At 32.4% G+C, this 25,689-nt stretch overlaps 1 protein-coding gene across 1 annotated transcript in view; it reads right to left on the minus strand.

Moving 5' to 3' along the window:
* LOC124531087 (calcium/calmodulin-dependent 3',5'-cyclic nucleotide phosphodiesterase 1) overlaps positions 1-25,689 on the minus strand; it is a 288,992-nt gene that overhangs the window by 21,146 nt on the left and 242,157 nt on the right. The window contains exons 3-6 of the mRNA XM_047105541.1: positions 23,644-23,797; positions 8,176-8,289; positions 2,035-2,145; positions 1,101-1,145 (exon numbers count right to left, since the gene is read on the minus strand). Coding sequence (XP_046961497.1) covers positions 1,101-1,145; positions 2,035-2,145; positions 8,176-8,289; positions 23,644-23,797 — 424 coding nt within the window. The remainder of the gene's footprint in view (positions 1-1,100; positions 1,146-2,034; positions 2,146-8,175; positions 8,290-23,643; positions 23,798-25,689) is intronic.

Consider the following 25,689-nt stretch of genomic DNA (forward strand, 5'->3'; position numbering starts at 1 on the left):
TTCAAACTCAAGCAAGCACCACTGAATATTCATGTGCTTAATTTGTATTTATAATTCATTTCGTGTTCGGCGGTAAAGGAAAACATCGCGAGGAAAGTTGGATGTGTCTAATTTTTATAAAAATTCTGCCACATGTGTATTCCACCTATCCGCATTGGAACAGCGTTGTAGAATATGTTCCACACCTTCTCCTCAAAGGGAGAGGTGGCCTTAGCCCAGAAGTGGAAAATTGACAAGCTGCCGTGATAAAATTACATTTTTATATTGACAATAATATAAAAATTGAGTAGCGAAACTTCAAAGAAGAAAACTGTGTCGGTGCGTTTACATAACAATAAAGAAACAATTACGCTCCGTATATTTCATCGCTTTATTACAAATTGGAAGAATGCATAATGTAGATCGTAGACGGCAAAATGTACATGGATTTTACTTGATATTTGACATGGATTTCTGTTTGCATTCAAATACTCGAAGCATCGCTACAAGCGAAATGTTGCTCGAATTATTGTGTCAACATTCAAAGCAAGCGATGTATTAAACATGTTTCGACTATAAATATTTTACTTATAGAAACGCACATTGAACACAACAAATAAAAATATAAAAGTAAATGATTAACGTAACATGACCACGTTTTACAGTTCATTGACTTCGTTTAGCCTAAATTATAAAATGTAAGCGAACATAGAAATAAAGCTGTTTCATAAGCCCATTTAAACATCAAATGTATCCAATTAGTATTAATTTGATTATTGATTAAATGCAATGGAAAGCAACGTCGAGACAATATACAAACCACACAAAGCGGTCTCTGTTAGGGAAAATCATGGGTAAGTACAAGGGCATTAGTATTACCACTTGAACAGGTCATTAATTTGAAGATTATCTCGAATAATTTTGATCAATTCTAAAATAAAAACTAATGATAAAAAATAAAGTGACGATAATGATGAAATTTTATGAAAATGAAATTGAAGCTAAATCTTCAGATTAGGTAGTGTATTTAGCAGTGCACTTAAGGTGCATTAGTATGATGTTAAAAAATATAGCGATTCAAGTGGTAATATTGTCAAAACTACGTGGTAACATCGACACACCTAAACACCAGGGTCGGCGCCGATTGCTGTCGCGCCACAGCCGGTCTAAAATAAAACACCACGTCATTGTCCAAAATCAGGGATTACAGGATTTGGGTTTAACTAACATTTAGATTTTCAAGTCTGACACCAATAAAATAAACGTTACTTTATTTCGTTTAAGAGACACCTTTATTTAAATTTCATTAGACAAATTTTCATCGAATAAAATAACGTTATTCCATAAACAGTAAATTTCGATTTTACAGGATGAACAAAATAATACATTTATCAAAGATATTTCGAAATTAACGTATAAATATAATTATTTACACATATATTACAATTCAAAAGTAGAACACACGATAAAAATGTATAAAGCACGTTTTTTCGAAAAAGCTGTATTTTTTTTCCTAAAATCATAAATTGCAGAAAGAAATAAAAATTGGCATAAACAGATGACGAATTTCACTTGTGTGTGATAAACCGTGAAGTATCGAACAAAACGAACGTAAGCTTGTAAGGAGTAACCATTCGTCATGCTTATAAAATAACAAAACTTGATCGTGAAGTATTGGAAATGAAAATATTCACAATGGGTCCGGGACGGTACAGGGTACTAAGTTCCATTCTAATCTAAGATAAGGTTCATTGACTTCTACATAAGAATAAGTGAAGCATAACCGAAACCAGCACATTCATGTTTGAATCGTCCTCATTCTCCAAAATGAGTTAATTTAGAACATAAATGGGTACTAGACACCAATTTGGACATCTCAGATATGACTTCCAAAATGGTGCATTACAACAGGTGGTCTAAACTAACAGGTGGACAGGAAACTGAAAGATTTCTTTACTGAAGCATCAACAGAACAGAAAGACCTAATCGCACAGAGTGGACAGAAGGGAGGCGCGACTACTTGGCCATTGCCGGCGGTGGTGTAACGGTATTAACTTTGCTTCGTTCGGTTTCTCTACAGAACACCTCGCCCAGCATGGTGTGCGTAGGCGCCTCATGTGAAGTGTCGCCGGCTGCATGCGCGGCTGCTCTGGACCTCTCCTATCCCTGTATTACAAATCATCACTGGCGGCGGTGTGCGCCCGCTGCCCACAACCATTAGACTATGTCACAGGATCACTTGACTTTGAAGTACCCTAATCGCCATTGACAAATAAAATCAAACGATGAGATGAAATAAATGTAAGAGACGGGAAGGAAATCTTTTACACTGGTATTCAATGACGGAGCATTTCAATAGAATTCTCAAAAGTCTTTGATATATTTATTGTGACTTATTATACATAAATCTTTTGGATATTTAATTCTTGAATTTTTACGAAGTGAATTTAAATGAAAAGATCTTATGGTTTCTATGTGACTTAAAAGGTTTTTTAAATTTTTAATAAATGTAGGACAGATGACGAAACACGACATTTTTATATGGCTTGGTTCTCCAGGTTGATGAGTTTTTATACGGGCTCTTTCATAAGAATAACTTTGAAGTATGAGGTCAGTAGGATACGAAACCAAGTGACTTATTATTAATAAATTAGATTCTGTTAGATCTTATCGTCATTATACTGTTTTGCGTTTTATTTGAGCTCAGTCCTAGGTCAATATTGCAAAGTTAAAGTAAACGTAACAAAACTTTACAAAGTAAAAGTTTTGCTTTGAAATTAAATAAAACTTTTAACGCATGGACTGTGAAGCAGCCATTTTCTATGAAATCTACTAGCACTACTAATGGAACCATTTTATTTACTGAGATAAAAATCACGTCTGATTTCGTTGAAACTTAGAAATGATAAAGAATAAACATCTGACACAAATTTAAACCCATTAACATATCTCCGTGACTAATATAATAATTATTATCATATTTACGAAAAGATTATATAATATGGCCAAGATTTTAATAATTCTATATTTAAATAAAACCGTTACCTAAAAATTTATATGATTTGATTTAATTATTCAACAAATTACCAGCTGTTGATTGTTGATTGTTTTTGTCAAAATTGTTTCTGATGCCGTTTGGTCATGAATGACCAAAGATTAAAGCTAACTACTTTGCCTTATTTAGCTACTTTGTCTTATTTAGTTCAGCGTTTTAAAAAATGGGAATTAATCTCTTTAAAATAATATCATGTAAATAATTCAATATAAAATAGAACGTGAAACTTTAATGTTCCTTATAGGACAATATTTCCTGTAACATCTGTTAAATTAACAAATCATATAAGAGTTTCGCTCGCCAGCTACCTAACTAATACTGTTTGCAAATTATTATCTGGACTTCTATAATAATATGGGAGGCGAGTGAATGTATTTGCATATGAATCCAATTTGCATATTATGCAACTTGCAGTGAGTAGACTTTTGATTGGAAAACTAAATACTGTTTGTGATAAAGGTAAAAAATAATTTATTCATCTCTGTTATGATACAGATAAAATAAATTAATCAAAAATGGTTGGTAAATGTGTCGTTGTTATTATTTGCTTTTATTCCTAAACTGATCCTAAATTCCTAAAATGTACCACAGGACTTATATATTTACATTCAAATATTACATAACACCATACCTACTGGGGAGACCCTTAGAAGTATTTTATTTTGAAGATATTTTACCTAATCATTATAAAACAGTGGGAGACTATACGTTACACTGGATGGTCCTGAGATACTACTTTCTTTAATTACACACACACACACACACACACACACATATACACACACACACACACACACACACACACACAATACTACTTTCTTTAATTACAAACAGAGAGAGAGAGAGAGGGACACAGTTTTCTATTTATACATTATTTTCATTATATAACACCCAATGGAGCAAAGTCATCGACGTATATTTATTTCTTGACGATCGTACGAAGTAAAGATGTATTTGTGATTAAAAAAGAACAAATTATAATAAAAATTTCTGAACGAACCTTACAGAATTTACATGGGATTAGCACGAAATTTTTTTATAGGAAAACCGACTATCTAGGAGACCAAGAAATTCAGTAATACAGTTACACCTGATTAAATATAAATATAAATATGAGACAACATCACATGCATTACTCTGATCCTGATGAAGTAGCTAGAGCACTTGTATTATGGAAAATCAGAAGTAACGACAGTACCACTAACACCCAGCCCCAAGACAACATAGAAAACTAATGATAATCTACATTGATTTGGCCGGGAATCGAACCCAGGACCTCAGAGTGGCGTACCCATGAAAACCGGTGTACACACCACTCGACCACGGAGGTCGTCGAATTGAACTGTACAAATCCATTTCATTCGATATTTCACTCGCTATATACTCATACCGATTTTATTTTTCTACCTGATTGCTTTCTGCTTCTGTCTGTAACTGCGCTAACATATTCAAAATCACAGAATTTCAATACGGTTTAAGTTCCTGACTGATTTTTTTATGACTTAGCAAAAACATTTTATTTTTGCCTTTAAATTTTGGTCTGATGGTCAATAAATTTATGACGCAAAATAAAAAATTTGTACTATTTATATATTAATAAAGAAAGAAATGTTATTATATAAATATACTTATTTCATAAGACTTAATTATGAAGTCAAGGCCTAGTCGCTCTTTATATTTATTACATCTAATACGCAGATATGTATTTATAATATTCTTTTTGATATTGATTAATATATGTGGCGCGGCTTAAACATGTTCACGTAATAATTCTCCGAGAGAAGATTACTGTATCAAAATGTTCGCATTTCGGTGTAATTAAATATTATCTCTTCAGATTCAAGCTCACTGAACATCAGCGCTCTTCAACAATAAGTATTGATTTTAGAAATCCGACAGATGAGGTAAATATTGAAATTCATCGGCGAATCTTCAGATTAAACATTGTTCAATCGGCCGTTTTGGTTTTGTGTTGATTCAATTTGAACGAATATTTCGTTGTTTTAATTTATCATTTATGGATTGTATTCTACATTGTATTGCTGTTTTGTGTCAATAATTTCACTTACATTATATATAATACAAACTGTTAGTCGCGACTTCGTTCGTGTATATCACAAATTCTGTTATAATACATGATCATCCTCATCTTTCTGCCTTTATCTCAATTTTATTTGGGGTCTATATTTATCTGTTGGACCTTACAAGTAACATTCTTTCTAACTATACATTCTTTCACACAATCTATTCATTGTTTCTTTGGTCGTCATCTACTTCTATATCGATCCACATACACGATCAAGACTTTCCTTACTAGGTGGACCACATTCCTTCTCATAATATGTCCATACCATAACATCATACATGATGTTAGCTAAATTTTAACTGTTTATGAAGTTCACGGAACGAAAATTAACGGATTAACGGAGCGTTGAATTCGTAAGACGACACTTTCCATTTGTACTGTATCTTGGCAACCAATAAATTGACATTTAAAATAGAAAAAACCTTAAATATCGTAAGATGTTGTTATAAATGTCCAGCAATAGAGTAGAGATCTATTAGTTCATAAAGGCGCGGTTCTCCGTGCTATAGGTATTTGATCATTGTTAATTATATTTTAAGTGACACTCGTCCGTACATATGTCTTAGTTTATGCGATACGATAGATATAAAAGTAACTGTTATTGACAACAAAAAAAAATTGTTTCGCGGAGATATAATCATAATAATTAAAAACACGATTGCTAAAGAAGTTGTCACATTTCAAAATAGAACCAAACTGGCGGAAAATAATTCCATTTTCAAAAAAATCCCTGTCTGTAGTGATGGTGCAAGGGTTCTAACGATACATTAAAGTCATCGTGGATTAAAGAGACTTACTACATTAATCCTGAAATCAATGTCCATTTTTGGGCAGTCGTGTAAAACTGGGATACTTTGTAATGCTGTATATTGGTTAAGGAATTTATGAGCTAATGTAATTACAAACAGAAGGTCCATCTTAGACACCACGTTTGGCGCATTGCTTGTGGACGAAATAGCATCATTTCAGTGCCAGAATCCATGGATGATATTATACTGCATACTATCAAGTAATTACTCATCTGCTTCCTGATTATATATTTAATTGAAATAATTGCTCATGGAAATGAAAAAATTGCAGACCCGGCCGTTTCGTCGCGCAGGGTGGTCCTTAAAGCACTTTCCTGTTAATTAACCTGATTTCGCATTCGTCTTATTACGGTCCCCATTCTAATTATATTGTGCAGAACTGACGTGACTGTTTTACTTCTTATACTAATTTTACTTTTGATATTGTTTTTATATATTTTAATATATTGTCATTTATTGGCACTAGGAATAGAGTATTCTGGAGGATTAACTGTAAATTATGGAGGATGACTCTTCCGTGATACAAATATGTATCTCACGGATAGCATTACTTTCTACTGACGGTATAAGACATAATCTATTTCTTGTAGTGCCAGTAGCACCAGCCTCATTCCGTTACTCTGTATTCAAAGTCTGGTCTACATAAAGTTATTGGGTTCTTCTGCAAAAATGTCCCAGAAGGAGTCACCAACTCAAATTTGGAAATTGATTGTTCTTATACTCTTAAACCTCAAAAAATATGTTAGGCAAGGCTCTGCTGATTTTGATAACGCAATTGTCATGGATCGTCATAACACATGGCGTGTCTTTGTTTGCACTACAATAAATTCTGTGTGAGTTAATCTCTAGTTGGGACATCAGTAAAACAGAAATTGTATAAAAAGACTCAGACGTCTTGATCAAGACTAATATTTTTAAAATTATAACATGGTATTTAAAGAAACGTCTCTCAAAGAATATGAATATAAATGCATTTATATAAAGCCTAAATACTAATAGTAGTGTTATTTGAAACAATCGTGTTCACGACAGGGGTCTAGATACGTCAGTCGCATTGTTATAACAAATTAACTTAGTTCCATTGAAGCACAGTTCTTGTTTAATGTTAGTGGTTAATTACATCTTTTGTATACGTACAAAAGATTTTCATTGTTCAGACGAGCTTTTTCTTTATATTTTTCCTTTCTTATAGCGGATTTATCGTTTAATCCGATAATAAAGGAAAAGGAAATTTTAATAGCTGTTACCTTCAATTTTTAAATTTGACAAATTATCCGATTAGTTTTGCAACGATTGTGTATTTTATTTAACACAATTCCGTAATTAAATTGAAATGTAGATTAAAAAGGAAAATGACCTTGAGATAAATAAACTCTTTGGTATATCGTCACAGAAACCCCATATCAAAGACCTTTGATCAATCGAAATAATATAGAGTAAACATATATCCGTTCAATTCTCGTGTGAATTTCATTCCAGAAAAATGCTTCAACATCAATACAACAGAAAGATAAAGAATGTGAAATAAGAAGCAATCGCTTTTACAAAAGAGCTCGCGAGAAATAAATCGATGAACATGAATTACTAATGGCTCGTGAATCCCCACACTTTCGATCTGCTTATCTGAAACACAGTAACTATGAAATTTCACTCAATTAACACATTACTGCAACATTTACGCGAATACATTCTTATTTTAAAATTAATACTGCGACCGATATGTCTTGATCCTATTTCAGTTTTACTCGTATCACCTTGATGAGTGAGAATTTGGTACGATGGTATATTTGGAAAAAATATATCAAACGTATATGTTGCAGGTTGACTCTACGCTTTACAAAGCATTTATTTAATGAATGAAATCTAAAATGAACGAAAATTCGTTCTAATCCTAATCCTAAATTATCCTGTCGTTTAAGATTCAGTTTTATTACTAAAATTACAAAGGTTGATTTATTTGAAAACGTCAAACGTCTTTTGATTTCTGCGTAAGACTTTTGACGCGAATGAAGTATTGAATTACTTATTTCATAAAAAGGCTATGTTACAAATTTAATGGCGACAGTTACGAAGACGTCACATCCTCACAGTAAGTTGTCATAATGTTGTCGTTATTTCTGAAATTTGATTAATATGATCAAAGTTTCCCCATCGATCAACTTCATAACTTTGCAGAGCGTAGTTTTTTGATGAATTAGTCTTTTGTACATTATATATAAAACTATGTGATAAGTTTAAATACATACTTGGTTTCGTCGATGTAGACGGCTTCGAGGACTTTTGCGGCATACTGGAGGTTCTTTTGTAGCGTCTCAGCTGGTATTTCACCTCTGTTTAATTGTCTAAGGAGGTAGCGTAATCTGTAAATAAATGAAAAAGAAATACGTTATTCTTCTATATTATTCTATCTTTGATATATGTTGTGTTTTAATTTTAAAACACAACATATAGCAGTGGTGGTGTAACAAGTGGTGTATATACACCACTTGTACTTCTTGGTAGGGATCTGTGCAAGTCTGTCTGCGTAGGTACCACCCAGTCATTAGATACTGTACTGCCAAACATTAGATATTGTATTGTTGTGTTTCTGTTTGAAGGGTGAGTGAGCTAGGGTAACGACAGGCATATCTTAGTTCGCATGGTTGGTGGTGTATAGGCGATGTAAAGAATGGTTAACATTTCTTAAAGAGCTATTGTCTATGGGTGATGCTGACCACTGACCATCATCTGACCCATTAAGTCCACCTATATCATAAAAAGGAGAGACAGAAATGAATTAACAATTGAATTTTGAATATGTCATATAACTGTGGATAATAGAAAGATATAGAGAGCAAGAGAAAGAGACGGAAATATGACATATTTTGACGCTTAATAACGCTTATTCGATTCATGAAGATTTCCGACAGTTCACTCTAAGTAAGCCGCGTAAAAAACATTTCAACAATTTGTTATGTATAATTATTTCATTAAGGCAAAGACATTTACTAAAGGAAAAATAAGTATATTCCACATCACTGCTCTAGGGTTTGACTGTATTTAAAGATTCTATCTGACATATTATTTTATCAGCAGCCAATGTTTGTCCACTGCCGGACATAGGCCTTTCCAAAAGCACGCCATTTTGGTTTTTCTTCGGCTTTGGTCTTTCTTTTGTATTACTAGATAGTATAAAAGAAATTTGCTTCTCTGTCCCTAAATCCCTTTGTATGCTTAAATCTTTAAAACTACGCAACTGATTTTGATGCGTTTTTTTAATAGATAGAGTGTTTCGAAAGTAAGGTATTTGTATACAATACATGAAAAATGTAGTCAAATATCTAATGTGATGTCGTAAATAAACAAATTCTGCAATATATTTACTATCAGTATAATTGCACCCATGCGAAGCCGGGGCGAGTTAATTAAAGTATACAAAAACTGGACGGCGGCGCTTGCTTATGTATCATATTTATTGAGCCGTTTTAGCTCTTACCTTAAACTATATATATACTAATATTATAAATGTGAAATATATAAAATATAAATATGTCTGTCTATCTGTCGCTCTTTAACTGCCAAATTGAAATTTCACGAAATTTCCTATGACGCGAAATTGAACTCCAAAGAAGAACATAGTACTTTTGCCTCCCACATGAACACCAATCTAAAATACTACAAAGTCTGGGGCGAAAACTAGTTATAACTAATCTAAATTAGTTTGTTAGTTTGCTCTAGTGCTCGAGCTGACAACATATAAAGCCGATACTGTAAAGCAACAATGGTATGTCTTGTGCCTGTAATTGCATTGTCTTGTTAATTAAACGTTCAATTTGTAACGCAACAACAGTGATCTCACAGTTGGCAACGCATTAATAATATACAGCGTATTCAATTGTCTTGACATTGCTAATTGAAGGGAAAACCATTTACAATCTGTTCCGTTCTCTCTCAGCATTACCATGATTGTATTATAACAATTCAAGCGTTCGGATGTGAATTAAATAAATAGCTGATCACGTGATAGAGAAGCTGAACCCGAAACAACAACATCAGCCTGTAAATTATCCACTATTGGGCTAAGGCCTCCTATTCCGTGGATGAGGTTTGGAACATATTCTAAAACCGAAAACTACATTTAAAGCCAAGGTCTAGCAAATACAATATTATCAATTACTAGCAATCCGGCCCGGCTTCGCACGGATACAATGCTATGACATCAACGAAGAAACTTCTAGAATTATCATTATTACTTTAATAAATTGTCCATGTATTATACATAAACCTTTCTCTCGAATCTATCTATCTATTAAAAACGACTCGCATCAAAATCCGTTGCGTAATTTTAAAAATCTAAGCATACATAGATACAGACAGCGATAGATAGACTTTGTTTTATATTATGCAATTGGTAATTAATACATAATGTAATTAGTCAATTAAATTTTATATTATTCACAAATTACTCATTGATTTTCGAAGAAGTTGAGATTTATTAAGTAGTTCATTATTTTTGCAGAGATGATTTTGATGACTGTGACCACTTTTCATCTGTGCCTTAGTGTCCGTAGTGTGTGAGCTTTCCTATTCATATAAATATGATCTCTCTAAATATTTACCAACAGATTGTAATCTTAGACATCTATCTACAAGGGTTATATAGTATTCTAAATAACTTTTGGAGGTCGTATTTTTGATTATTAATTCACTTTTGAGTTGAACTCATTCATTATTCATCCTCAGCCCATTAACCTCTTAGAGCTGAAATTCCCAAAAATCCTTTACCAAATTCCGTTATAAAATAATCCCTCTTAAATTTTAGCTTTCTGTAATCAGTAGTTTTAAGTTAAAATACACGTAACTCATCCACGAGTTCACGAAGACTTTATATAATTTACGATTAGTATAATGAGAACAACAAAAAACAGCCTATAAATTTCTCACTGCAGGGCTAAAGGACTTTGAGGAGAAGGTAACATATTCCACCACGCTGTTCCAACGCGGTTTACTGGAATATGACATGTGGCAGAATTTCTATGAAATTAGACACAGGCATATTTTTTCACGATGTTTTCCTTCACCGCCGAGCACGAGATGAATTATTAACACAAATTGAGCACATGAATATTCAGTGGTGCTTACCTGGGTTTGAACCCGCAATCATCGATTCAGATGCACGCGTTCTTACCACTGGGCCATCTCGGTTCTAGTAGACCCACCTACCCCTGTGCTCCCGCGATCTCGGAATTACTTTATATCTCTTGATTGAATAGTTACCATAATACGAGTGTATAATAATATTTTAAAAATAATGAGCTACGTAAACTTATAATAATACAGTTTTCATGATGATCGAGCTTCCATCTTGAAATTAAATAGTCCTATAAGTCGCAATGTCAGCTATCAAATAACGCCGTCAATAGGGTTATCTATATACATAAGAAAGATCAGGCCTGTTTTTTACATAAGAATTTAATATTGCGTTAACACTTAAGCCTTTTCGATTTTGTAATATTTGTGTAAGGATGGTAATTATCAACATTAAATAAAGTACGATTACATTTGTATTTATGTTTTATCTCCGTTTTTTAAACTACAATTATCAGCAAATTGACGCGTCAATAGTGCAATCGTTAATGGGACGCCTATCGATGGAAAAAGACGCAGGATCTATTCTGACCCCTTGGGCTATTGTCGTACCTACTACTAACACTACTTGTAAGCTTAAAAGGAAAAAAATAAGAATGCTAGTAATTCCTAAATTAATTTGGGGCATTGCTACCATTCTTTAAAAAAACTTCGAAAACCAACTTTAAAAAACAATTGTTTTCCATAAATTCCAATTCTAAGTGAAATGCGAAATATAGCTGAGTGACATGAAGTTTACAATGAAATCAAATTAAAACAAAACCTCTCATAGGTTTCAAAATTGAAAAAAAAATCTTTTGAATAAACGCGAAGTATCGCGGGAGACATACTAGTAGACATTGAATCTTTAAGAAAGCTAATTCGCCATTAATTGTTGCTTTCACCTGTAATTACACTATCTTTCTCATCCTGAAATCCCGAATACAATGATACTAAGTAGAGCTATTTAGCGATAGAATAAGTAATGAGTAGGTTGACCAGACGGGCTTGTGTAAAGTCAAAACCTAGTGACTTGGACCAAGACACGGCTACCAACTTCATAATGTGTTTCGCAATACGTTGAAGAATTGATTGTTAGGCAAAAAGTCTAATTTTGCCTAAAAGAAAGTCGTTTCCTTTCAACTTTTGCTTCAACGAAAGTTTTCGGCACTTCGCATTGAAGTTTGGAAAAGTTGCCCCAAGGGTGATTTCGATGCTCGTTTGAATTATACTTTTCAGAAACATACATGTTATGAGAAGTATTCAATATGTATATAACATTAATACATTTAATTATTTATATAATTGAATTATATAACAATCAATGTCTCTATACACTGTCTTAAAAGTCGTAGTTGGGATTCAATCACTGCAAATAACAACTACAAGCAATTCAGCTTGGTAAGAGCAACTAATGATACCACTACGCTTCTTCACTTTGTGCTGCTAAACATATTGTGGTAGAATGCCACCTATAAATTAATTACAAACCAATACAAACAACCAATATTGAGTAGAGTTTGCCCGAATTTGAACTACCTAATCATATACTTCAGTTCACTGAGATAACTCGGCTATAATACTTTTTATAAATTAAAATTTAAGCTACTGCAAAGTATAGAAGTACCAGAATATACATATATATGAATTAATTAAAACATACACAAAATTAAAGATTTTTCTTATCGAAAAACTGCAATTCTAACCAAACCAATGTATACTCTCTTTGACATAAAAATTATATGAATAACGTTTTATTATTGTGCCGCCAAATATTGATGATTGACTTCAATTTACTACGAAATGAAATCAAAACAACAGACGTCAAAGGTTTCGAAATTTCTAAAAAATTGTTTTGAATAAACGTGAAGTCTTTCGAGCGCCCGACTAGTAACATACATATTGTTTAGATTTTTCATGTCTCTCCATTTTTGTTTTGATAATCCAATAAAATCATTTGTAGGCATATAGTGTTATAGAAATGCGAAAATAAAATATTGTAACAGAGGCAACAGCTCAATTGGACCGTGAAGCGATTCCTAGCGCAAACGTTTGATCTGTTACGTCGACACTCTTTGATGTGGAAGCGATTATAACGCCCAAGAAATACAATTGATAACACTTTTTTTCGCATTCTTTTGTCATCGTTAAGACTTTAAGTCTGATTGAACTGGTTTTGAATTATTGTTATATTTGGACACCGACTCCAAATATAACAATAATTATAACTACATTATATAATCGTTAATCGATTTTTAAGTAGTCTAATATATTTTTCATTTCATTTAACTTAGGAAGACTCTAAAAAATATGTTGAATACGCAATTATTATTATTACTTTTTCGTGCATATTCATTTGTTTTAAAATAGTGTTTTGTTTGAAGTCGGTTTTTCTTTTTGTTAAAATTTTTATTTATTTTTTGATTGTAAGCGAAGCTGATGTTGACTAATTAATTTTTTTTAATATGGATAGATTAAGCGTTCCGTTTATATGAGTCAGAAACTACTTCGAGGACAATTTCAAAGAAAACTTGCGAATAAAGCAAAAATAGACTTTCGAAAATGCGGATTTAATACGTCACGCGACGTAAACTACAAGGATCCCTCGAAAGAGCTGTAATCGAACTCAGCAAAAAAACTTTGAAAAAGACCAACTATATTTCGTACATCATATGACATCACATCACATACACAAAATTTGATTAAAGATAGTAAGAAATTCTGCCCCATATCGCACCCTAACTGCGAGCCGTATAGGAGTTCCATTACTACATAGTATAAAACAAAGTCGCTTTCTCTGTCCCTATATCTTTAAATCTACGCAACGGATTTTGATGCGGTTTTTTTTAAAAGATAGTGTGATTCAAGGGGAAGGTTTGTGTATATAATACATGAACAATATAGTAAAGAAACACTGATAATTTTAGAAGTTTGCGATGTGATGTCGTAAATAAACAAATTCTGTAGTATATTTCGTATCAGTATTGCACCCGTGCGAAGCCGGGGTGGGTAGCTAGTTGATTATAATATTCGACTATGATAATTACATAAACATAACCACATTACGGAAGGTGACTCAAATAACCAAATAACCTATAAATAAAAGATGCGACTGAGTATCGCTAACGTGCTCCTCAGAATTGTTCCGTTCCCTTCCGTTCCGTTACTTTGTCATGGATCCTGTGCTCAGAACCTTACCAAACTTTCACCAAATTACCCTTGAAGTATATATTTTATAATAAAAAAAGAATTATCAAAATTGGTTAACGTGATTTTCAGTTATTCACCTATTTGTCGCGCATATACATAATGCAAATTTAAGACTTATGTCGTTTTCATATGGATACCACCATCGGAAAAAAAAATGGGACCCCACGGGAAGCACTACCTTTCAAACAAAAAAAAAATTATCAAAATCGGTCCACCTAGTGAAAAGTTATGAGGTAACAAACATAAAAAAAAAAAAAAAAAATACAGACGAATTGATAACCTCCTCCTTTTGGAAGTCGGTTGAAAACCGCATCAAAATCCGTTGCGTAATTTTAAAGATTTAAGCATACAAAGGGACAGAGGGACAGAGAAAACGACTTTGTTTTATACAATGTAATGATGCGTCATTAGTATCGATAGTATCTTGATATAAGGGTTTTGATTATGTTTAAGTTTGCTTCGTTCCCTAGAAGTTTTGTACAGAGTAACTCATTTTTCAGTAAATAAACACACTCACTAAATATTCGGCGGTAATACTCAAACTACGTACAATATTTGCAGCGATATTCCGATAATCCAACTAAAAAAATCCCGTTCATAATCCACACGGATTATTTGCCGCCTGAAAAAAGGTCATACAAACTGTATAATATGCGGCATATTTCAAAGAAGATTAAAGTATGTAACATAATAATATAACGAGATGCACTTTGCAATTGTATCTAAATTAAAGGAATAGTTAATATTTCTTACAGCGTCATTGTCTATGGGTTATGGAGACCACTTACCATCAGGTGGCCCACATGCTCGTCCATCAAGCTATTCTATAAAAAAGTCGTATTTATCACCAGTTATCATTAAATAATTTAATATTAAATTAATAATTGTTTCAAAATAACAGCATACTTTTATTCATAGAAGATTATCACAAGGATTGTATTGCTTGAATGAATAAAAATAACAAATTCCAACATTTTTGCAAGGGCGAATACCATACTGTCTACGCCCAGGGCCGGATTACATCTAGGGTTAGAATAGCCACGTGGCCTACACAACAGAGAAATCTGAAAAACTTTAACACATTATTCATATGTTTTTAAATATAGTAAAATTCAAGTATTGTTATGGTTCAACACATAACTGAGAGAAATGTTTCTCTTTATTTAAATAATAAATACTTGTCTGTACTTTTTTATGACCCCTGTCCCCTTAGATCCCAGCCGGCCCTGGCAATGCCCGAAGTAAGAAAAATATATTTATTTTCTTAAAGAAACTCGACGCTTTATTTATTTTACAAAGTATTTATTTATTGTTTTTCTTGAACTAAGAATTCTTTCAATTACTATGATTTTGATATTTATTGTAAGAATTTGAATAAGCAATCGTAAATTATTATGATTATTTGATCAGTGTCGTGTGAATTTATTTTATAATTTATTATAGAATATAGATTAAACTTCAAAACGTTTTTTTGCTTTTCGAAACAAATTTTGCTTGCTTAAATATCGTATTACATCCCTTATAAAATTCGTACAATACAAAAAGTATTATGTATTTGTTTTTGCATTCCTATTTGTAAATTGTCATCCTTTAGGCTGAAGAACTTGCATACAAATCTTCATCCTAATAACCAAACTAGTAGAATTTACTAAAAAAGTGCCCTATGTCCTTTGGGCTATTTTCGCACCAAATTTAATCAAAATCGGTTCAGTGGTTTAGCTATGAAACGAATAAATAGATAGAGTTTTCGCATTTATAATCCTAAGTATAGATCAGAACATTCTGAAACATGATCGTTTATGGAAATTGAGATTAGTTTCTAATTGACCGTGACCCGATAACCCATCGGTTCTCAATCTAATTTGTTCAGATTTCTAGCGACTTAATCAAGTGGAATAATTGACTGTCGGGATGATAATTGAATGAAAATATCCTTCTTCCTTAGGGCTGTCGTCCAGCGCTTTATAGAGCTACATTTTCTTACCTTGAGAAAAAAATATTATATGTGTTTTCGTATTTTATATTGAGCATAATTTATTTCCGTTAGTAACCAATAATAATCATGAAAAATGATATAATTACGTCAAATTTTAAGATTACCAATTAATTAGTTATTGCCTACCTATTTACGGATTAAATTACAAGGAACTTATTTAAAAAACTTAAGAAGACTTTTAAATCTCTAAGGTAAAAGGTGATTTTTAATAAAAGAGCGTAAATGATAGTTTTAAATTATATCCTAAAATAAACCCTATTTCATATATCATAAGATTTATTTGTGCTTAATTCAAACTTTAATACATAAGGATTAACAAAAGTTTAATTCACAAAAGTTGCATGAATGCAATAGGCGGACCACAGAATTTCATTTCGCTTATTTGAATTAGTAATTTCAAATGATTCGCAACTTCAGTTTAAATATGTGTGTACTCGTACATGGAATCAGATACTTGAAATTCACACCACACACAAACTGGAAGTGTCCACTTCAGAAACGTCGATGAAACGTTTTTAGAACGCCACTTGAATATAATTTTACTAAAAGTCCTGCTGAATCTAGATAATGATATCATTTGGTCTTAACTACCGAGCTCTTACCTTTTGGTTAGAATCTGCTTTCCGAACCGGTGGTAGCTTAACATTTAATTCAACACTGTTACATATCAAAGGTGCTGTTATAAGGCATCTTTAATAAAAAAATATTTTAATTTTAAAGCCCAGTTAGTGTAGTGCCTGGATCTGGCGCAAATCCTGAAGTAAAGTGTACAAACCCCAATTTGTACCGATAAAATGCTATTGGGTTTTTTTTTGTAGATAAATTCTCAGCCCTGAGCTACAAGCAACTACTTTCTGGTAGAATAGTATTTTGCCATTCTATTGGTTTATTACAGTGACGAAATAGACACTGTTGTATTCACATGCAAACATTGTTGCAAGCAAACCTGCATCAGGTTTCTCGACTGCATATATTATATGCATATACAAATTCAATGAATTTCACATCTGAACGAAATGATATGCCAATTCGATAGATTTTTTAAATATTTATCTTTATTTACAGATATAAAAATTGGCCCTAATCGCCAACTTTAGAGATTATAACACTTCCCAAAGAGAAATGTATTTTATGGCATAAAATTGAGTCTATGTGGATTGCTGCTGGTTTGAGTAACCAGTGGGCAAATAATAAAAACTCTTTTTATTGTAACCTCCCTTTATTAAAACCGGTTTATGCTGCAACAGGCATATAAGACACTTTACATATTTATGATAGCTGTAATATATATTAGTGTACGTGTGTACCCACGCTATAATAAGTTCTGTGCTGTTGGTTTCCCAAGAGACCAGTCACGGTGGCAGAAATATGTCAGGCCGATGTTATCATAGGACACAGTTTTCTATAAAAGAAGTAAAATCGTTTGATCTTTCGAAACGTATTCGAATACTTTTCCAGATTTTTTTTTTACAGAGTTGCACATATATTTTTTACTTCTCTACTAAGTTTATTATTTAAACATTTTCGCCAGTTATTTGTTCATTTGATTGTGATCTGTATGTCTTATAAAATCAAAGATGCGAATCACGCTATTACGTCCGAATGTATTTACGGAAACATATATTGCAAATTATTATTGAAATAAAAAAAATATTAAACTTTGATTTGTATCCCGAGAGATACTAATCGAGATAATATTTCTATAATAATAATAATAATAATAATAAAAATGCTTTATTGTTAACCATTTCTTACATCTTACAATAGTGCAGCCCTGACTTCTGAATTAGTGTTAACCGTGTGTCAGAAGTCAGTTCCTTCCCAACGTTATTACAATTCTAAAGGGTATTACAATAAGTTCTTAAGACTAATTACTATTATTTTAATTAATAAATCTAAAACCCAGACCGTGTGTGTGTGTGTGTGTGTGTGTGAGTGTGTGTGTGTGTGTGAGTATGTGTATGTATGTGTGATGAAGATGTGCAGATGAAGTGTATGCGTCTATCTTAAATTGTTATTTATCAATATTTTTAGTTTTTCTGTTTCATAGTAGTTAAACTGTTTCAACCATGTTTTAGTTTTATCTTTCAAATTATAACTGGTCAGATTTTTTATTTTTAAATTTTGACATTTTAAACTTTCATTAAACCTTTTATATAACCTAGGAGCTAGATTAGTGTACTGTTTTTGTGCAAATTTACTTTTTACTTTGGGGAGAGGAAAGCAATCCCTTCTATTATTATTGGTGGGTAAAAGCGGTACAACAGTTTTATGATATTTTTGTTTACTTAGGTAGACAAAAAGCTTTCGAACCGACAATACACCCGCCTTTTTATAAACATCTAGTAAATGTGATGTAGCAGCGGCACCCCATGAACATATGTAGTAGGTAAATATGCATTCTGATAGAGCTTTGTATGTATTTATTAAGAGAGGTAGATCAGCAAACTGCCTTAAATTCTTAAATATGTATATAAGCTTCCTTGTTCTTTTTGAAACCGATGTTATATGATTCTTCCAGCTAAGTGTTTCATCAATATTGATGAAGACGGGGAATGAAAAAGAATGACCGTGTCATCGGCAAACATTTGAATATCTGCGCCTTTTAAATTGATGTTACATAGTTCATTGATATAGACCAAAAACAAGGTTGGACCTAGCGTACTACCTTGTGGTACGCCGTAAGTGATCGTACTAAACTTGCTGATATGGTTCTCTACTTTTATGCATTGCTTACGATCGGTGAGATAGTCCTGAAACCACGAAAGGACATTACCACGAATTCCGATGTTCTCAAGACGAGTTAATAAGATCGGAATTGATACGGTATCGAATGCCTTTTGCAGATCCAGAAATATTCCCAGACATTTCTCTTTATTATCAAGGTATGAGGTAATTTTTGACGATAAATGTAGCACAGCCTCATCTGTTGAACGTGAGCTCCGAAAACCATATTGATTACTCGACAAGCAATTATTATTTTCTAAGTATCCACTTAATCTTTTGTTAACAGCTTTTTCTAAAACTTTCGAAAGTGTGCTTAGCAATGAAATGGGTCTATAATTTGTTGGTTCTTTTTTATCGCCTGACTTGTAAATGGAACATACGACGGCATTTTTAAATGTTTTTGGAAATACACCGGACTCAAAACTCAAGTTGATTAAATATGACAACGGTTTGGCTAAAATATGTCTACATTTTTTGAGTAATGAAGTTGTTATTTTATCAATACCTGGAGCTGTGTTTGTTTTTAAATTATTTATAATGCTTACGACTTCATTTGGGTTTGTTAGATACAGCGACATAGAATTTAACGGTGTAGTATGGGATTTGGCTTTCTTAGCAAGACTAGCATCATCAGTATTTAACTTTTCGAGTATTTTCCTCGCCAAGTTAGCACCCACAGATGTAAAAAAATTATTCACATGGTTAAGGGAGTCTATTTTTTTTTTTTTCATTCTTTGTTTTTTAAGGGGCCTTTGTAGGCATCCTATATGTCGGCCCCATCTTTACACGCTTTAAATACAAACAAAAAGAGTAGGACTAAATCAGTTTAAGAGAATTACTAACAAATTCATATATTTTGATTGCTGAAATACTGGAAGGCTTACTAAGAATAGAATTAAAAACGCCAATATTAAATAAATTTAAATTAAGTTCGCATTTTAGTGTTTCTCTCAAACTGTGGTTACGAACACATGCCGACAATAAGTGTGAAACATCTTCTAATACACCGCATACTTCACAATTGGGAGTGTCACTTTTCCTCATCAGATGCTTTAACTTGCCTAGGGGCATGTGTCCAGATCTAAGTCTAAATGCTATGACTAACTTATTTCTATTAATATTACTATTTACAAACCAGGGTATCCGAGGAGGCTCGGATTGAATTGTCCTATACCAAATCCCCTTAAGAAGCGATCTCTCATTAAAGTACTCATTCCAAATTTTAACGCAAATAATTTTGAATTTTGCAAAAACTTCAGTATAGTGTGGTTTTATATGATAAACATCTCCAATAGTAAGAGCTAAATTTGCCAATCGATCCGCCTCCTCGTTGCCAATCAGACCAATGTGGAATGGAATCCACTGAAATTTTAAAACAATGTCCCTATGTTCATATTCTTGTATCAATTTAAGGATTTTATATGTTATTGATATTCCATTAATGCCTTTAATACACTTAATAATATGTTGAAGAGCACTTTTGCTGTCAGTGAGAATAACCGACTTTCGTACGTTAGTCCCGGAAATGTATTTAACCGCTTCATAAATAGCTAATAATTCAGCTGTTAATATAGAAACTGACTCATTAATCTTAAATGTTTTGTAGTAGTCATGTTTCGGATCGTAAAAAGCAGCACCTACACAGGATTTACTTTTGGAACCGTCAGTATAGACCTTGTAAAATTCTGTGTATTTGTTATTGATTTCCTGAATAATTTCAATTTTTAGAGTGTCAATTTCATACGATCTCTTAGAACTTTTAACACAATTTAAATTAGGCATTATAATATCATCAGTTTTAATATTACTTATCCAAGTGTTCAATGAGAACAACTCCAACACTGAAAAGCTGTTAAGGGAGTCTATTGGAGTTGAACTTAGTTGTAACAGCTCAGTAGAAGATTCTATGTATTCCAAATTACGCTTAGGGGTTTTATTTTTCATTTATTTACCTCGTTACGTTACCTATACGTTTACCTCAAATATTTTAATTTTTCATTTTAAAGCGGTGAATCTCAGTGATAATATATATACTTATTAATAAACTTCTTCCGCTTTTATTGTCATCCCTATCTTGAGCCGAGATGGCTCAGTGGTTAGAACACGTGCATCTTAACCGATGTTTGCTGGTTCAAACTCAGGCAAGCACCACTGAATATTCATGTGCTTAATTTGAGTTTGTCATTCGACGGTGAAGGACAACATCGCGAGGAAACCTGCATGTGTCTAATTTCATGGAAATCCTGCCACAAATGTATTCCACCAACCCGCATTGGAACAGCCTGATGGAATATGTTTCAAGCCTTCTCCTCAAAAGGAAGAGGAGGCCTTAGCCCAGCAGTGGGAATTTTACAGACTGTTGTTGTTATTGTAATCGTTATATAATGTTTAATTTTCGCTTTGAATCAGCTTGGTTTAAATCGAAAATTTTCCCAAAGAAGAAATAGTCCTTAGACCAGCAAGGACACATTTCGAGTCTGTTCATATAATTTATTTATAAAATGCTTATCGCGCTATCTCTTTTGTGGACGATGACCCTTAAGTTTTTAATGTTTCTGAACCTTTGCGGTCGTGAATATTGCGTCGCATTTTAAACTTCGAATGATATTTGGTTTGAATTCGGATATTACATTGTTAATGTAACCTTTGTAACATTCTTGCTTGTTGACTTTTAACGATATACAAATATACTTTTGTTTTGCGTAATAAGTGACTAGTAAACTTACTTTAGCTTGTATTGTGAATGCGTTATTAAATTTTATTTAATTACTCTGTGGTATTTAGGTGACGTGGTCCTCAGTTCACAGTTTATGAGGACAATAATTGCGAATACTGGGTAACTTAATTTTCAAATCATTTTGACCATTATCAACTTATCTTATGTTGTTATTATTACTTAATAATAATTGAACAAGAATTACTTTAGTCGACGTTTAGTATAATACAGATATAGCTCATTTTACTTTATTTATTGTTGGAGTTTAGTTAAAAGTAAAAACAATTAAATAATTTAATTAATTATTTGCTGATAATAAATAAAACATTAATAATAACAGAAATACCAAGAGTATTTCTTCATTATATTGAGTGTTTTCAAACAATCTGAAATTGACAAAAAAAATCCTTCATTGGATCTTTTATTTACTTTCTAAACCGGTGATAGTTTTTAATGTTGTCATATTGCAATGTATTTATTGTTATATCATTAAAATATATGGAATAAAATGCATGCTATAAAGTTACGAATTATTATTATTATTTGGTAAAAAAATATTTAATTTTACAATCAATAATTACATATATATTCGACAAAGTTATTTGATTTGATATAGTGGTATACTATAGCCTTAATGCATTATATATTTTACGTAAAGACTGGATAAAGCTGTGGGGACGGTAAAGCTCTTCCATTACTGAGGATTTGAAACTTACGTACTGGATAGCCTGTAGGCTATAGTCTATAGGTTGAAACCTATTGGTTGAAATTATACTATAGATTTTTCTTTTAAGCTATATATTATTATGCCTAGATTTTTTTAACATCAATTTAAATATTTAACATATTACATTTTATTAAAATCCTAAGCCCAGGACAGAAACAGTAATTATTTGTTTTAATTTGTGTGTCAAAGTGTTTTAAATGGGATGAAAACTAGCGATTTCTATATTTTATAAAACATATTCGGTTCCTGCCGTTTGAGAGCTGAGGTCTATTGTGATTCAAGAGAAATGACTTTTGAAATAGCACAAGCAACTTATAGTAGACAGGACCCGAGAATTTGATCTTTTATAGACGAAAAAAAACAAGAAACTTCTTTTTATGTTTGTTCTTTAAGTCAAAAGTTGTATAAATAATAATAATATAAGAAACGCACAGTACGTGCGTTTCTTAAGCCCGATCGGCTAGCTAGTTATACTAATAAGAAGCACGCATTTTAATGTATCTTTTATACTTTTGTACCCTACGTATGTAGTGGAAGATATACGAAAAACCTAAAGGTGCCACCACTAAATTTATGATTTTTTTTAAAGATAGGTAGTATACAGGACGAGCAAATGGGCCACTTGATGGTAAGTAGTCATCACTGCCAATAGACGATGGCACTAAAAGTAACCATTTCTTACATTTCCAAACCGCCATCCATATTGGCAAACAACATTTTATGTCCCCTGCACTTGTACATTGGCTCACTCACTTTTCAAACCGGTACAGTACTAGTATAGGGCGGTAAAATATATGATGAATGGATGGTACCTATACAGACGGACACAAAGTCCTACCATCATGTAAAGTAAATTTATTATTATTATATTTTGGTAAATAATTCATCCTAAGACCAAAGATATAAATGTACTTATTGTATTTGTATCAAGTAAATACTCGATTAATATAAATTTGGTGAAGATATATTCCGAGTACATTTGTATATAAGAGAGATTGTACAGTCGGGGTAAGAAAAGGTTCGTCACCTTAAGATCTATTTTCGTGTGCTCAGTATGAGCGATAATCTGCTTTACCGATCGAGAATGACATATCGCAATGATTTGATGTTTAGATTTAAAAGGTACTAAGAGTATAAGACGAGATAAAGGAATGAATTCGCAAACTGACGAAGGTTTTCTTACTCTGTACGTTAAAGTTACGTGTGTTTGTGTAAAATGAATAATCAATTACCTAAGTGCGGCTTTGTCACATGCATCGGGCGTGTCGACAGCGGGCAAGTGCTCTGTATCTAGATCGAGTTGGTCTAGCTGTTCGTCGGTCGGCGGAGAGCTCTCCGTCTTACCGCGGCTCGACGAACGACGGACTATCGTGAGGGCGCCTTGTTCTGTGAACAAAATATAATAAAGTATTAAACACACACATACAAGTATAGTCACACTTTTACATATTTAAATTAGTATCACTTAAATAAATCCGTATGGTTCTTCTCATTTTATATATTTTATTTAAAACTAAAAAATTACTCCGAAATAGGTTTAATTTGAAATTAATAAACATCAAGAGCCAAGATAGCCCAGTAGTTAGAAAGCTTGCATCTTAACCAATGATTGTGAGTTCAAACCCAGGCAAGCACTGCTGAATTTTCATTTACTTATTTGTGATTATAATTCATTTCAAGCTCACTAATTACAACGAAATTTTCTCACATGCCCCTACCTCTACCAAACCGTATTGGAGCAGCATGGTGGAATAAATTCCAAAACTTTAATTCAAATGTAGAGGAGTCCTTGGCCCAGCAGTGGGAAATTTACAGGCTGTTTCAGGAAACATCACGGAGGATTTAAATACAACATGGATATATGCTGTACGTATACACATTGATACGTGTTTACGTTTAGTTAAGAATTCAAAGAGCAATCAACACGAGTGTTTTTATTCGGACAGAACATCGAAATGGATTCTTTAATTCCATATCGAATACAAGCGTTATCGTTAATTAAAATAGTTGACTGTGTCTGAACAGTTTCCCCTTCCCAACTTATTTCACGGTAGACGTTGAACGCCATTATTCGTTTTCATATTTTTATTTCGCTTGTAAAATGTAAACTCGTTTCAAGCGAAACACTGGCTTTATTTTCATGCAAAAATAAATTTTGCAGTAATAATTTATTAACTGTAACACACAGGTAGCATGCCATGCATTATTAATAAGGTAATAAACATCAGGTACGCATTTTAAAAAACAAAATGCGTCTAAATATAATATTCATTCTGTGTTTGGTAAAAATATACTAAATTGAAATAGGTTTACCTTCAATGAAAATCTGGATAGTTGAAAATAATGTTATTGTTAAAGTCATTTGAGAATTTGTAGGGTACATTTTGCTTGGCCTAGGTCAAACTGGGTACGGGCCTCGAGGCCTAGTTGCCCGGGCCTGTCCTTAACGGTAGCGATCAGCTACCGTCTCATTGTTTTTTAACCCAATGGGTCAGGGTCTAATTGACCCGATGGTATGTCGTAAGGATTTTGTAAATGATTAGAATATTAGTTCGCTTATAATAATGTCAGGCAGAGGTGAATGACCTTTGCTTAAGCAACTTATACAACTTTCAGTAGGTAATGTGTACGAGAAATAGTAGACAAAAAATAGTATTATTAATGTACCCGATTTAACTAAGCAAAGTCAGATTTGTAAATCTTTGTGACAACAAATTTATATTTGTTAATGTACAGTTAATGTGTTTAAAGTTAATTGTAAGCAATATCGCGTTATGTGAAGACATCATATATAATAATTAATTTACAAATAAAGAAAAACTTTGTGTTATATCAAAAGATTAATTTTAACAAACACATCACGTACTATTTCTTATTTATTACGTTTTAACGTAAATGAAATAACAAAGCAGGATTTAAAGGTAAAACAAATAACTAAAAATTATAGTACACACGAATTATTAATAATTTTATTATAGATTATTTATGATTTCGTTGTTCGTTCGTTTTCATAATTCGTGTTCAATAAGAGAGTCACTAAATATTCTTTATTTTTGTCTGTTTTTTAAATTTATGACTGCTAGGTTTAAAAAAAAGTAGATTTTTTATTATTGATGTCGATTTACAACTATAATAATCTTTACTTATAATACAAAAAAAAAAACAAATACAAAGATTATAAATATTGATCCCTACAGATGAAGCAAAAAATTTTACGGACAGCGATTGGAAATGTTACCGTAAGCGCTGTCAGCCGCTTTAATTAGTCAACGAATAAT

Source organism: Vanessa cardui, chromosome 7, assembly GCF_905220365.1.
Source record: "Vanessa cardui chromosome 7, ilVanCard2.1, whole genome shotgun sequence".
Taxonomy (NCBI): domain Eukaryota; kingdom Metazoa; phylum Arthropoda; class Insecta; order Lepidoptera; family Nymphalidae; genus Vanessa; species Vanessa cardui.